This window comes from Crocodylus porosus, unplaced genomic scaffold (genome assembly GCF_001723895.1).
Source record: "Crocodylus porosus isolate Cpor-Errol unplaced genomic scaffold, CroPor_comp1, whole genome shotgun sequence".
NCBI lineage: Eukaryota > Metazoa > Chordata > Crocodylia > Crocodylidae > Crocodylus > Crocodylus porosus.
In genome coordinates this window covers 58,639,326-58,653,958 of record NW_017728906.1, presented here as the reverse complement: position 1 = coordinate 58,653,958, position 14,633 = coordinate 58,639,326, and the positions used below count along the sequence as shown (strand labels likewise).

General features: G+C 43.0%; 1 protein-coding gene across 2 annotated transcripts in view; it reads left to right on the top strand.

Moving 5' to 3' along the window:
- Positions 1-9,337: 9,337 nt before the first annotated feature.
- The window catches only part of ZFX (zinc finger protein, X-linked), a 23,667-nt gene continuing 18,371 nt past the window's right edge, over positions 9,338-14,633 (top strand). The window contains exons 1-2 of one of the 2 annotated variants that reach the window (XM_019529161.1): positions 9,338-9,493; positions 10,368-10,934. In XM_019529161.1, the coding sequence (XP_019384706.1) occupies positions 9,433-9,493; positions 10,368-10,934 (628 nt within the window). In that variant the 5' untranslated portion in view covers positions 9,338-9,432. The remainder of the gene's footprint in view (positions 9,494-10,367; positions 10,935-14,633) is intronic. The other variant, XM_019529162.1, reaches the window with a different exon arrangement.

Genomic DNA, 14,633 nt, shown 5'->3' with positions numbered 1-14,633 from the left:
GGCGGGGGGGCGGGCGCCGGCCGCCATCTTGGATCGCTGCTGGTGCAGGCGGCCGGCTGGCCGGCCCCCCTCCCCCCCGGCCGGCCCGCGCTGACTGGAGAGGCGGGAGCAGCCCCGGCCGCTTTCCGCGGGCGCACGCCTCCCCCCTGCTCCTGGCCGTGGTGAGAGGGCGCCGCCTCGCCTGACGCACGCCCCGCGCTGGCTGCTCCCCCCGGCCGAAGGCAGCGCCTCAGGCGGGCGTGTGCGCGTCCCTGGGCAGGCGGGGAAGGGGAATGGGAGGGTGGTGCTGCCCCGAGCGTTGCCTTGCCCCGGGAGCAGCTGCAGAGGGACGCGCGGGGCCGGTTGCTTCCCCGCACCACAGCATCCGGGCCTTGTTAACAAACGTGTGGGAGCCACTGGGATGCGCTGTCCGTCTCCAGCTGCGCTTGTTTGGCTCTGCTTGTGTGCTGGGCCGGAGCACCCCCTACATGCGCGCACACACATGTACGTGCGCACACACACACACACTCTCCCTCTCTGCCGTTTTCCTCACATATACGTACTCGCTGTCTGTATCATACACACATACATACTGTCATACACACTCCCTCTCACAGTCCCCCACACTCACTCTTGACAGGCTGGCTCACAAATACACATACACACCATTTACTTTTAGTCTCATTCACACGCATGCTCTGTCTCTGACAGTCTGACACACACACCCGTTCACTCTCACTCAGACACACTACACACATACTCCCTCTCTCTCTCACTCACCCACACACCCGCTCACACAAACACACTCACTCTCACTCAGACTCTCTCTCTCACACGTCTCTGGCTCGCACGTTCCCTCTCACAGTCACCCACACACACCCCCACTCTCACTTTTGACAGTCTGGCTCACACATACACACTCATTCACTTTCACTCTCACACAGGCTTTCTCTGACAGTGACTTGCACATACATACACGTTTATTCACCCATACACTCTCACTCACCCACCCATACACACCCTTTACAGTGACTCAAACATATCCACTCTCAATCTCAGCTTTCTTTTTGCTGTCTGCAAACTGATCACTTCTGAGTGGTAAAAATGGTCTGGTACTTGAGTAGCCCACCGAGACCACATACACCAGCTCCTCTCCCCCACCCCCCTTATTCTTTTCCTTCTGCCATCAGCTGAGGGCAGTAGAAAGGCAAATAAAGGCATACAGCTCAAAGGTTTAGCTACCATGTTTTTGTGACAGTTTTTATTATGACTTTGATCATTTTAGGTATTATTTGTCAAGAGGAAGATTAACTTTGTGTACCATATGAGTTGTAGCCTTTCGTCTGTGCCCATGAGACATCTGTAGGCGCTTACAAGGTCCCTTCCAGCCCTACACTTCTGTGAATCTATGTTCGTGTATGAGGTGCCACTTCAGTAATCAAGTCAAATGGGACTTGGAGCATTGCATTTTGGTGGAGTGCAGACTGGGCCCGAAGTGGCCTCATAATCAGGCTAAAGTCTAGGACTGTTTTGGGCTTTCACCCCAGTTACAGGATCCTGGTTAGATCTCATGTATATTTTTAAGTGTGAACTGTTATATGAGTGTATCTGCAGGAAAACCAGTTGTAATTGGAATTAGTTATACTTGTAGTGTAGACAAAGGAATTTTTCTGGGTGCTGGGACTAGAGAGGTTAGGATTTTGCAATTAATTTATATATTTTTTAATATTTCTGTCCAGATTTAAGGGAGATTTTTGCTATGTGGGCTACCCTTTTGATCAGAGTGAGTGAAAGATTTCTCCTTGTGCATTAATTTATTTTTCTTAGGGATCATTTTCAATATATTAGCCTCTACCTCTTGCTTCCTTCAATGGAAGGTGAGTTAGACGGGGGAGATTACATGTGTTCCAGCAGCACGTCTTCCTTTGTTTTAAATGAGGCGGTTATTCAAGTTAACTATCTTTGAATCCCAACTTCTAGTTAGTTTCTTCTTCCCGTCTTTTAATTTGATTGTCTTGATAAATCCTGTAAGCCAGACAGTTATGGTGGGGTGGTTCTTAACTTGGGTTTCCTTTCTTGACTGATCATATTCAAGGTGCAGAGGTTTGACAAAATCAACATTTTTTCCCCTAAAGGGTTCTTGTATTGACTTGCAACCATTGTAATACTGTTTGTTTTCCAAACATATTTCTCCTGTGCTTGCACATGAAAATGTTTCAGTTTTCCCACAAAACTTGTGTGTGTAAAAATAATAAACCTTTTGCCAGAGGTATTTTTACAGACTGAGCTTTACATTGTTTAAGGTTATACCGACACTGAAACTGTCTTGGTCTCTGAAGCTGCTGCTGAATCTGATTGTGTATATGGGTTGCCATGCCTGCAAAGAGGCTTGTTTAAAGCCTTTGGGGTTCTTCACGGGTGTCTACATGGACATTTTAGTTGCGAGATCAGGCCCTTATCATGTTTTAAAGCAAATCTCATTTTAGTAGAAATTTGCTTTTTAAAAAAAAATTAAAGCATAACATCTCTGTACATGCCTAATGATTAGAAACTTGGTCCTTGATGGGGTCTGCTAAAACTGAAAAACCCAGTTGTCTCAATCAAGTGCAGTCCGTGTTTGCAGAAAGTAAGCCTCTCTTGTAGAATTTCTGGTTCTTATGTTTGAGCTCTAAAAACAAACAGAATGATGCTGCATTGTCTTAAACATGCAGATGGACAGCTCTAGTGCCATGGCAATTGCTGGTATCTGAGATAAGCTGCACCAGAATGAGACCTGACTATGGCTTTGGCAGTTTTCACACTTGCTGTTGAGAATCTGTTGGCTAAAACAGTGAAAAGTAAAAAATGACAGGGGTAGTGCTAGAATTTAGATACGTAGCAGAGGGAGGCAATAGGTAAGAAGGACCCAAAATCAAGATGCTGGAGATTTTGAGAAATGAAGGCAACTCTGTGTAGCAGCAGAAATTTTAGGATAGGATAGGATAGTGGAGACATACACATAGATCACAGGAGCTGGGAGGCTGAGGGACAGGATGGGAGCAGAAGCTGGAAATAGGAAGCAAATGCTACTTTTCCCACTTAAATCTGTTTGATTCCAGCTGATTAGAGAGCAATGCATATAGTAAAATGTATTTCATGAGCCCAGTCCAGAAGCAGCACCCTTCCTTTTTGTAACAGTTTGGCTGAAAAGCGTTACCCAAGACATTGCTCAGACCATCTTTTTTGTCAGTCTTCGACCAGCCAATTTAATCCTTGCAGTTTGGTATCTGATAATTTTACAAGTGAGATGTGTGTGGGTAATTGCAAAGGTTCCATAGACTGGTGTGTGAAATAGGGGTAAATTTAGTAAAGACAAGTAAATGGATGAAGAGAATATGATGTAGGGAAAGAAGTGAGATCCAAGGGAGTGGAGTTATAAGGAAACAAAGAAACTGGTGTCTACATAGGAAATAATATGCCATAATAAACTATTCTAGGAAAGACGTTCTTAGCTGGCTGAGTAGGCCTGAACTTGTTAAATTGGTAAAACTAAGCAGATTAGGTAGGGCCAGGTGAAAAATGCTTGGTTGTATAAACATATAGAAATACTGCTACTTGCAAGGGGATGGGGAACACTTCTGTGTGATTTTGCTAGACTTGAAACTAAAAGTTTCTAGCTAATACATTCTTGTGGTTGTAAGCCAGAAAAGAGATCCGTATATGTAGACCCTTACATCAACAAAGAATGCAACTGACAGTATCTTGTTAGGGATTCAAAATACCATGGTATTTAGTGGGATTCCACAAAGAAACAGTGGCCAGATCCTTTTCAAAGACTGGGAACTTTTGACTGGACACTTCCAAACAACAAAGGAGTCCTTGGGGAAAGGTGAATTATTTGTATTGAAGCTCCTGTTCCTGTAGTTTAACTCTTGGATACATTTGTCTCTTAATTTCTACAGTGTATTTTCTCATCATAATTGGGATGCTTAAGTTAGGCTAGGAGATAGACTCCCAAATGGTAGCAGTTTGCAGGGTGCTGTTATACTTGTTCCTCCCCTTCCCTTTTTTTAAAGAACTCGCTCCTTGCAGAAATTCTATTATTGCAAAAGTACAAGTGGAACATTTAGTTAAGAATTTGAACACTATTTTGGAACCCAACTCTTTAGTAGAGCATTTTGGGGTAATACTGTACTTTTTTGTTGATCTAGAATAATAGAAATAAATATAGGTATGGTGGTGTTGAGGAGGTTTCTGCCCATTATAAGTGTTTGGAGAGCAGAGTTGTACCTTTCACCTACTTACACAATTCTTTCTTTTGGCGAAAATTTCCAGAGGCCTACCTCAAAAACCGCCCAACTTGGATTAAGTTCAGGGGACTACTAAATTTAATCTGAGTTTCTAGGAGTTCTTAATTTGGCCAGACTGGTTTGCTTGACCTTAATTAAAGTGGGGTAAGAAAGGGGACAGATTTTAGATTGAAGTGAAAATTTTTGCTAAGACTGTCTCAAAATTCAGTTACTTAGATTGTCTTTTAATATGGTGATTGACATTTTAATCAGTCAATGATTTTTTATTTAAATCATATATTTATTTTTTGTTTCTTTTTAAGAAAAAAAAGAACCTATATAAAGATAGTTTTAATTTAAGATCTGTTAAAGCTCAAAGATATCATCATGCAATATGGATTATAACTTCTAATTATATACTATTTAAGACAATATATGTAACTTTTTTAGAAAAGTTTTATAAATAGGTCACAACAGGCTATGGACTATATTAGGGGCCCAATCTTATGGGGTTCCCAGAGGCACCACCGTTGGTTGGTAAAGATTAAAGAAAACCACGCTACATAATGGGACTCAGTGCTTAGTCTAGAACAGGGGTGGGCAAAATACGGTCTGTGAGGCCAGTTTATCCGGCCTGCAGGGCCTCCAGAAATTTTTGAAAATTAAAATTTATCTGTCTTTGGTTCCTGTCAAAAATGACAGAGACAAGGGGCAGTAGGACCCAGGGGAATCCTTGGCGGGCTTCTGCAACAGCAGGGTCCACACCACCAGCTGGAAGCCCCAGCAGTGGCTTCTGGCTGGGAACCACATGGCTGCCCTGGCACGGAAAGCTCATGTAAGCCAGGGAAGTGCAGGGAAGGAGCTGGTATGGAGCACAGGGAAAACTGGCCCCTCCCCCACCCCAAGGCCTGTGCTCCCTGCTGCAGCCACTCACAGCTTATGTGGAGCTGTCCTGAGGAGGCACAGGCAGCCCCATGCGGGCTGTGAGCAGCTGCCGTGCAGGGTGCCAGCCATGGGGCAGGGGAGGGGCCACTTTTCCCCCACACTCAGCACCAGCTCATAACCTGGCCCTGCCCTGACTTCGGGCTCACCTGTCGGGGCTATGCCACAGCGACAGCAGCTGTGGCCCCCCCTGCTTGCCGCTCTGGGCAGCGTTTGCTGCTGCTGCCCACCTGAAGCTCACGCTGTGGTAGGCTGCAGTGAAGCTGCCACTGCCGCCTCTGCTGCCCAGCGTACAAGCTCCGGGAGGGCAGCAGCAGCAAACATTGGCTGGTGTGGCAAGTGGGAGGGGGGCACAGCCCCAATGAGCGAACCCAGGCCTGAGTTACAAGCTGGTGCTGAGTGCAGGGGAAAAGCGGCCCCTCACCTGCTCTGTGGCCAGCACTCGCAGCCTGCGTGGGGCTCCCTGTGCCTGCTCAGGACAGTGAGCAGGTGGTTGGGGCTGTGTGCTGCCCCCCGCCTGTATCGCAGGGCTAGGGGAGCACTGGGAGTGAGCAGGTGCAGGAGCACGGGGCCTGCACTGGTGTCCCAGGGCCAGTGTCAGCAGGGCGGCAGGGGTACATTGTCCCAGCTGGCAGGGGCTCTGCGGAGCCAGGCCAGCTATCCCCTCTCCCTGCTGGTGCAGTCCAGCTCGGCTCCATAGACCCCTGCCAGCCTGCGCTGTGCTCTGGGCCCCACTGGTGCTGGCCATGGGACATTGTTCCCAAGACATTGGGACATTGGTCCCAAGATGTTGACCAGGGGACGAGGCGTCTGTCAGGGGGCGGGGCTACCCATGCAGTCCTTGACAGCTTGCCAAAACTGGGTAAGCAGCCCTCTGCCTGAAATAATTGCCTGCCTCTGGTTTAGAAGATCCCATTAAGCATCTCCATGATGCTTAGTTTCAGTTCTCAAACTGTGGATTTGTGCTCCAGAGATCAGAGGCAGACAAGGTTCTTTGGATAGCTATGATAGCTTTTATTAGACCAACTAAATAGTTGGAAAACTTGTTCTTTGCAAGCTTTTCACAGATTGCATAGACATTAGGGCTGGAAGGGACTTCGGAAGATCATCGAGTCCAGCCCCTGCCCAAAGGGCAGGAAGTCAGCTGGGGTCATAGTATCCCAGCAAGATAAGCATCCAATTTGCTCTTGAAGGTGTTCAGTGTAGGTGCTTGAACCACCTCCAATGGCAGGCTGTTCCAGACCTTGGGGGCTCGGACAATAAAGACATTCTTCCTTATGTCCAGCCTGAAACGGTCTTGTAGTAGTTTATGACCGTTCGACCTTGTCATCCCTTGGGGCGTTCTGGTGAACAAACGTTCCCCCGGATACTGGTGGTCACCCCTGATAAACTTATAGGTGGCCATCAGATCATCTCTCAGCCTGCACTTTTCCAGGCTAAAGAGCTCCATGGCTCTCAGCCTGTTGTTGTAAGGTCTGTTTTCCTGACCTCTGATCATGTGCATGGCTCTTCTCTGGACTCTCCCAAGCTTCTCCACATCCTTTTTGAATTGTGGAGCCCAAAACTGGACACAGTACTCCAGCTGTGGCCTCACAAGGCCGAGTACAAGGGGAGAATGGTGTCCTGGGCTTTGCTTGAGAAGCATCTATGGATGCAAACTAGCGTTTTGGTCGCTTTACTAGCCGCAGCATCGAATTTTTGGGCACAGACATCCTTCTTCAGGCATAAGGAGTTTGTTGTCTCCAGAGATAACATCCTTGTTAACAGCAGTATATGGAGATGAGAGATAACAGACCTGATAACCAGGGATCCTGGTTTTCTGAGATTAAATATAAAAATTGGGGAATTTTTTTTCTTAAAAAGTAATCCAAAATTCAGATTTTTCCGTGATTAATATGAAACACCACTAATATATATATCTATACTGGTGTTTCATTTTAATCACAGAAAAATGCAGTTTTTTCGTTACTTTTTTAAATCTGAAAATTGGGGATTTTTTTATCGGCGAAAACCAGGATACCTGCTGACTATGCACCCATCAACCCTATTGTCTCTCTGCAAGGTTGCGTACACACAGTCAATCCATTACCTTTCTATAAAAGTGCAAATTTTCAAGAAATTAATTGAGTAAAGAATATCAAACAAGAATGCGCTTTTTGTAGAAAACAGTGATTAAATCAAAGCTACCTGATTAGTGATTTAATTCATGATTTAAATCCACCCAAGTTTTGGGGGGCTAGAAAGAGACATTCAGAAGCCTGCACCTGAATTGATTCAACCTTTGGAGGTTAGTCTAACCTGGCTAGGTTGAACTGGTTTCCAACCAGACAGTCCTTCTGAACTGAGGAAATTCAGGCACATGCTTGCTGTGGCTCAGGCTAGAAGCTGGGGGCTCTAGAGCAGCCTTCTTTCTTTTCCACAAAGTTGAGCTGAGGAGTTGTAACCAGGCCCACCAGCAGGACTTTCTCATTAGGGATGTCTGCCTGCACCATTCCAGGCTTTTCCCTGCTTGCTGTTCATGGGGTAGGAGAGTTGTCAGCTCCCAGGCTCTTGCTAGCACTCTGAGGCAAGGGGAGGTGTGCATCTGCTGATGATGCAGAGCTTTTCAATCTTCCTACTTGTCAGACTGTCTGCAGCAAACTGACAGGGGAGCAAGGTAGCCAGGACCTGATAAGAGTCTTTGTCACCTGATTAGCAAAACAACAGCCTCTCTCCCATTACTTCAGACTCTTCTTAAACAGTTTATCAGGGTGACCTGTTGATTAGCTCCAAAAACCCTGTTCTGTCTGCCTGCCTGCCCCAATGAAAGTGGACACCCCCCCCCCCCCATTAGCTGGCACATCACATGCCTAGGGTCCATGCTGTGGGAGGGAGGAGGGGATTCCTGCTTAAGCAGTGAGTGGGGGAGGGGGAAGCCAGCAGACTCTGCTGTGTCGGCAGTCTCTGCTGGAGCCATATACAGCACTAGCTAGCATACCGCATGCTGGCTACGGTCCCTGCTGTGGGAGAGGGGAGGAAGGGATGAGAGGAGAGGGGGAGGGGGAGGGGCACGTGGAGGCCAGCAGACTCTACTGTGTCTGCAAGTCTGTGCTGGAGGAGGTTTGCCTAGGGGGGCAGGGCAGAAGGGCCTGCCCTGCCGTGGAGCAGAGAGCCCCACCTAGCCCAGAGAGCATGCTGGGATGTCTGGGGTGTCTAGTTTATCTTAAACCAGCAAGGGCTCTGGGACAGAATTGTATAAACGGGTTTGAGCCAAATCAGTTAAGTCTGATACTGCGTTTCAGCCAGTTTTATCTCAAACCGGTTTCAGCCATTTTCAATCCAGTTTATGTGCACTGAATGTCTGTTCTGTTACAGGTTTAAACCAGTTTCTGATCACTTAAATTGGTGTATGTGTAATATCTGTCCCTAGCCAGGTGTCAATTTTTAAAAACTGAACCAAGCTACTGGAACTGATAACACTCCAAATCTGATAATCTTTGAGAATAGATGTCACTTTTACACAAAAAGCAAGTAGATGGTTCTTGGAGTGTCTGAATATTTACTGTCATGAGATTCAGCATACCCAAAACATGGTGTTCTGAAACTTAGTGAAAATGACTACTTGTAGTCCCGTAATTGTGTAAAACAAGTATGAGCTCTCACCACCTTATTTTATTTCAGATTGTCAAAGGCCGTGAATATAACGGACCTCAGAGCTGTGTCTAAATCTGAGTCTGTTGGACATCTGTCTTTCTTTACCTTCTTCAGCATTATTTATTTGAGAACACTTCAGTCCACCATTTGGGTTGCTGTTGTTACCTGTCTCGTAGGAGTAGGAATTCGCATAGGTTTCCCATTTAAGGACTATTTCTACATACTCACATTTTCTTTCCCTGTTTTACTCTATCTCAGTATTCTTTGTCCTTCCTATGATTTGGAGGTTCAAGATGCATGGATGGAGGCAGTGAGATCCTAGATCCTATCCTATTTGATCCTAACCTGAATGTGCAATCCCTGGAGGCGTGGCTTTTCAGAAGGTTTAGAACCTCTGTAGCACAGGCAATTTAAGTAAATTCTTGGCCATATTGAAGTCAAGGGGAATTTTGCCATTGCTTTCAATGGAGCCAGCAGATCTATCCTTGGATGTAATTAATATAATATTACTATATGTAGAAGTAACAGAATTATAACTGCTGTTAGACTAATTTCTTTCTCTTTTCTTCCTACAGGCATTGGTGACTGATGAGAATTAAAATTAAAGGCCATGGATGAAGATGGACTTGAACTTCAGCCACATGACACAAATACGTTTTTTGATCCAACAGGTCTGACAGGCAATACAGCATATAGATAAAGCTGTTCCTATTAAATATAATTGAGTGTTTGCAATGTAATTTATTGTTGCTGAGCTGTGCTTTACGGCTTATTAATTTTGGGGTGAATTCTGTACTTGTGACTTTCGTTTGTTTAGAACTGTGGTGTTCAACATTCCCCCTCTCCAGACCAGATGGTGAGTGCCCAGTCCATCTGTGAGCCAAATCCGGCTGTGGTCCCGATCTGGCATCTAAGGCAGGTGTGGCAGACACCATCTGGCTGTGCAGAGGGGTGTGAGGGCAGCCCAGCCCCAACACTGAAGGGGCATAGTCTGGTCCCAGCACAGCTCTGCAGGGGAGAGGGAATGTGGCCCAGCCTGAGCATGGTTCCCTGTGGCCGTGGGGGAGGGTGGCTGTATTAATAGCCACTGCTTCCTTGCAGCCGTATCTCCAGACCCATGGGAAGCCCTGTGGGCCAAATGGGATGGCTCTGTAGGCCACAGCCAGAGATTAAACACCCCTGGTCCAGAATAATTAAAGGTTCTAGTTCTACCTTATTCTTTGGAAAGAGCATTGTTTGGAGATTGCCCCATTGTTGTGGGGCAGTCTCAAAATTACGTGACCTTCCATGATACACTCCTATTTAACCGAATGTTAATTTATTAAAGAAATGCTAGTGGCTGGTAAAGTATTAATAGTTTTCTAGTGTTTTATTAGCTACTTTGTCTACTTATCTATATTACTATGTCTGCTTAGATATACCAGAGTTCTTGTGGGAGTTAGAATTATTATGTATAACCTTAAGACAGATTAAAATAACTTAGAGCAGATAAATATCCATCACATGTTGCATACTTTTTAAATGCTGGTTTGATTATGTTTTCAGGAGCTGATGCAGCACATATGGATGGAGATCAGATTGTTGTGGAAGTACAAGAAACTGTATTTGTTTCAGATGTGGTGGACTCAGACATAACTGTACACAACTTTGTTCCTGATGATCCAGATTCGGTAGTAATCCAAGATGTCATTGAAGATGTTGTTATTGAGGATGTTCACTGCTCTGATATTATGGATGAGGCGGATGTGTCTGAAACTGTCATCATTCCTGAGCAAGTGCTGGATGAAGATGTAGCTGAAGAGGTTTCTTTAGCACATTGTACTGTTCCAGATGATGTTTTAGCCTCTGACATAACAGCTGAAGCTATGTCTATACCAGAACATGTACTGACAAGTGAGTCAATGCATGTACCTGATGTTGGGCATGTAGAACATGTGGTTCATGATAATGGTGAAGAAGCAGATATTGTCACCGATACTCTGGGAACAGATGTAGTTTCTGAAGAAGTCTTAGTGGCGGACTGTACCTCAGAAGCAGTAATTGATGCAAATGGTATCCCTGTGGACCATCAGGATGATAAGGGCAACTGTGAGGATTACCTTATGATTTCCTGTAAGTTTCTGGGTAAAGCAATGCAACATACATAATGAATGACTAACTGAGATGTGTTTGAAAATTTTCATGTTTTAAATATCAGCAACTAGATCTTTCTCAAATATCTCTAAAAGTGAAAGTCTCACAAATGTACATGAAAATTTCCAGTTATAATGCGTTTCTATTAGGACAGTTTGCTAAATGAAGCTAATGTAAAGACAGCTTGAAATGATTATATCTGATTATAAGAAAAAGATATTTTTTCTTGGATATTTAAAAGAAAATAGTTGTGCTTTTTTTACACCATGATAATGTAACACAGAAGAAATATTTCAAATAACTGCTATGTACTTAATAAGAATTACATTGAAATAAAGTTGGCATAAACCTAGTACGTTTGTATAAACATTATGCTCTGGCATATATGTTTATGCAAATATACATGGCACAGAACTGTGAAGGAAGCAGAACAGTTTAATGTTAGGTAGGAAAAGAGTCAGAGCTGTTCTGGTTTTCTGCAGTCTGAAAAAATGTCTTAAGTCTGAAACATTATCCATAATCTTGTTTCTGCTTAGCTTCTCTTCTAGATGTATACATATGCAGCAGTACATTTTTCCTATACAGTTTTTTATTTTGATGAAACTTACGATGTGAGGACAGTCATTGATTGCTGGGCAACCTCAAATTCAATCTGTTGCTTTCTAATTTTTTTTAGATTTCCCTTTTTGTTGGTAACAGTAGTACAGTCAGTTTACATCATAATATTTAAAGAAGCATAAGCTTGGCAGATTGGTCCACCAGAACATCAAGTTCATTCCTTTGATAATGATATGTTTTTTCACAAATTAATGCTTATATTTTATAGTATGATCTGACATGCTTAGGTCTAAGGTGACTTATCAAAAGGATAAGTTCATCTGCTTGCCTTAAGGTCATAGAAAAGGTTTTTTTCATATTTATTATTTAGTCCATTTAATTGGACGTTACAGGTTGTTTTCCAGCTTTACTTGGGACAAGCAGGGATACTAAAGTGATAATATAGCATGAATCTTGATTCATTTCCAGTATCAGTTCTTCATTATCTGCCTGCTTTTTGTTCTTTAAGCATTATTTTGTTTTGGTTTAATTATAAAACATATCTAAGGATGTCAATATGTTTTCTTCTGGCTTCATGATGACAGGATTTCTTTATTGCCTACGTTTTGACTTCCAGGTGTTAAATAATCTTGTGCTCCCATTTTTTAAATTAACAAAGGAAATACCTTAAGATCTCTGAAAGACTTACCCCACTAAGAAGTCACCCTGAATCTGTTTCTTATCAACAAGGATCCTGGTTTTCTCTTATTAAACAAAAGAAATCAATCCCTAATATTCAAACTAAAAAGTAACCCAAAATCCATATTTTTATGTGATTAAAATGATACCAATTATATAAGATATTATATAATACATATAATATATATTTTATAATATCTTGTATTATAAGTGTTGTTTCATTTTAATCACAAAAAATTGTAGATATTGAGTTGACCAATTTTTGGATTAAAAAAAGTTGTTTGGGGTTTTTTTGGTTTTTTGGTGGTGGGTTTTTTTTTTACATCCAAGAAAACCAGGATCTAGAACCATTAAGGTTTTTTGTATTCTCAACAAATTACTTCTCCCACTAGTAGAGTTGCTGTACTCTATTTACTATTAAGTAAGTTAATGCCTTTTTAAGTATTTTTTCAATATATTTAGCCTTCCTAATTTAGATAAGTAAATCAAAACTGTCCTTTTGTTACAAAACTTACCTGTCATCTTTCTTTAAATGTTGGGGTTGAAGGTACATGTCAGAATTTAAGTTAAATGAAAGTCACCATTACCACCTACTGTATTGTTTAAGGCCTGACCAACAAGTTCTGCTGGTTTTGAAGTAGCTAGTATCTTAGTACTCCCTCTCATTAAGTGGAGTTTGTCCAACTGACAGACACTGTTATAGTCTGGTGTTCCTTGAATTTAAATCCCTCCTCTTTATATCATCAGTGCATCTAATGGTTTTCGCCATGAGTTATCTTCTTCAGATGCACTTATTACTCAGTGTGCTCAGAGGTCACCAATATTAACCTCACCTTTGTGGGTTTTTTCTTTTTCCTTTCTAAGTCATTGCATTTATCCTTGATTTTTACCAAATCTCCTTTCAGTTATACCTGTTTTAATTGACCACCTTGGAGAAATAGTTTGAGTAGGATTTTGTTAGGATGGCAAACAAACTACAATGCCTGACAGAGTATCCAAAAGCTGCCAATTTCCTTTTATGCAACAGTATATGGATATTTGTCTTTATTCTTCAGAAAGCCTTTTCACATATTATTATAACCTGTCACTTGAGAGGCAAAATACTACTCTTCACTGTACATTAGTCACAGATTATTTATATCAAGGTCTTCGCTGAAATTTGGCAAATCAGTTGGTCTTTTTTCCTGGCTGTTGGTTCCGTTTTGTTGCTTGCTTTTTGCTAGGCAGGTACTATCTTTATTTAGCTTCTTTTTAGTCTGATCATTCTTTCATCATTCAAAATTACCCTTTTTGCATGGTTAAATGGCTCCAGATATACTTTTCTTATTCTGTCTTGAAGCCTTCTCATTCATGGTTTCAGCCTGCATTGTCTCTTGTGATGGTATATCTCTTACTGATGTCCATTCTCTGTGACTTTCCTTCAGCAACTTCATTTGTTTTTTAATCAAAATATTTTCCCTTATACAGATAATGAAGTTTGTATATAAGAGTGTTTTGGTTTCCTTGGTATGCATTCGTTTCCAAGATAATAGTCCTTACTACCAATGCCCCCTTCTACTATAGATACTCTTTGTCTTCAGAAACTCAGTTATTTACTCTGTACTGAGTCTGAGCCAGACCAGATGTATGACTATAACAGTCATTTTTGCCATTGATTGACTTGGCAGGGAATAGCAGTACCTTATGCAAAGTAACTTGAAAAATGATCAAGCCTCTTGGAATCCTTTCCTTTTGCTTGTGCCAAAACAAACCATATAAGGAAGACTTGATAAATTGCAGCCAAAATAAGATTCTTTCCAGACACATGTCAGTCCACTGTCTTTACCAACAGACCTTAGCTATGACTTGAAAACCCGTTTCTCTGTAAATGGAAATGTAAGAATAAGGAGATGAACCAGTTTTTAACAAAACTGTAAAAAAAATAGTCATGGAATGATAGATTTCATAGACATTAGGGCTGGAAGGGACCTCGGAAGATCATCGAGTCCAGCCCCACCCTCCCCAGCCCAAAGGGCAGGAGGTCAGCTGGGGTCATAGGATCCCAGCAAGGTAAGCATCCAGTTTGTTCTTGAAGGTGTTCAGTGCAGGTGCTTGAACCACCTCTGATGGCAGGCTGTTCCAGACCTTGGGGGCTCGGACAATAAAGACATTCTTCCTTATGTCCAGCCTGAAACGGTCTTGTAGTAGTTTATGACCGTTTGACCTCATCATCCCTTGCGGTGTTCTGGTGAACAAACGTTCCCCCAGATATTGGTGATCACCCCTGATAAACTTATAGGTGGCCATCAGATCACCTCTGAGCCTGCGCTTTTCCAGGCTAAAGAACCCCATGGCTCTCGGCGTGTCATCGTAAGGTCTGTTTTCCTGACCTCTGATCATGTGCGTGGCTCTTCTCTGGACTCTCTCAAGCTTCTCCACATCCTTTTTGAATTGTGGAGCCCA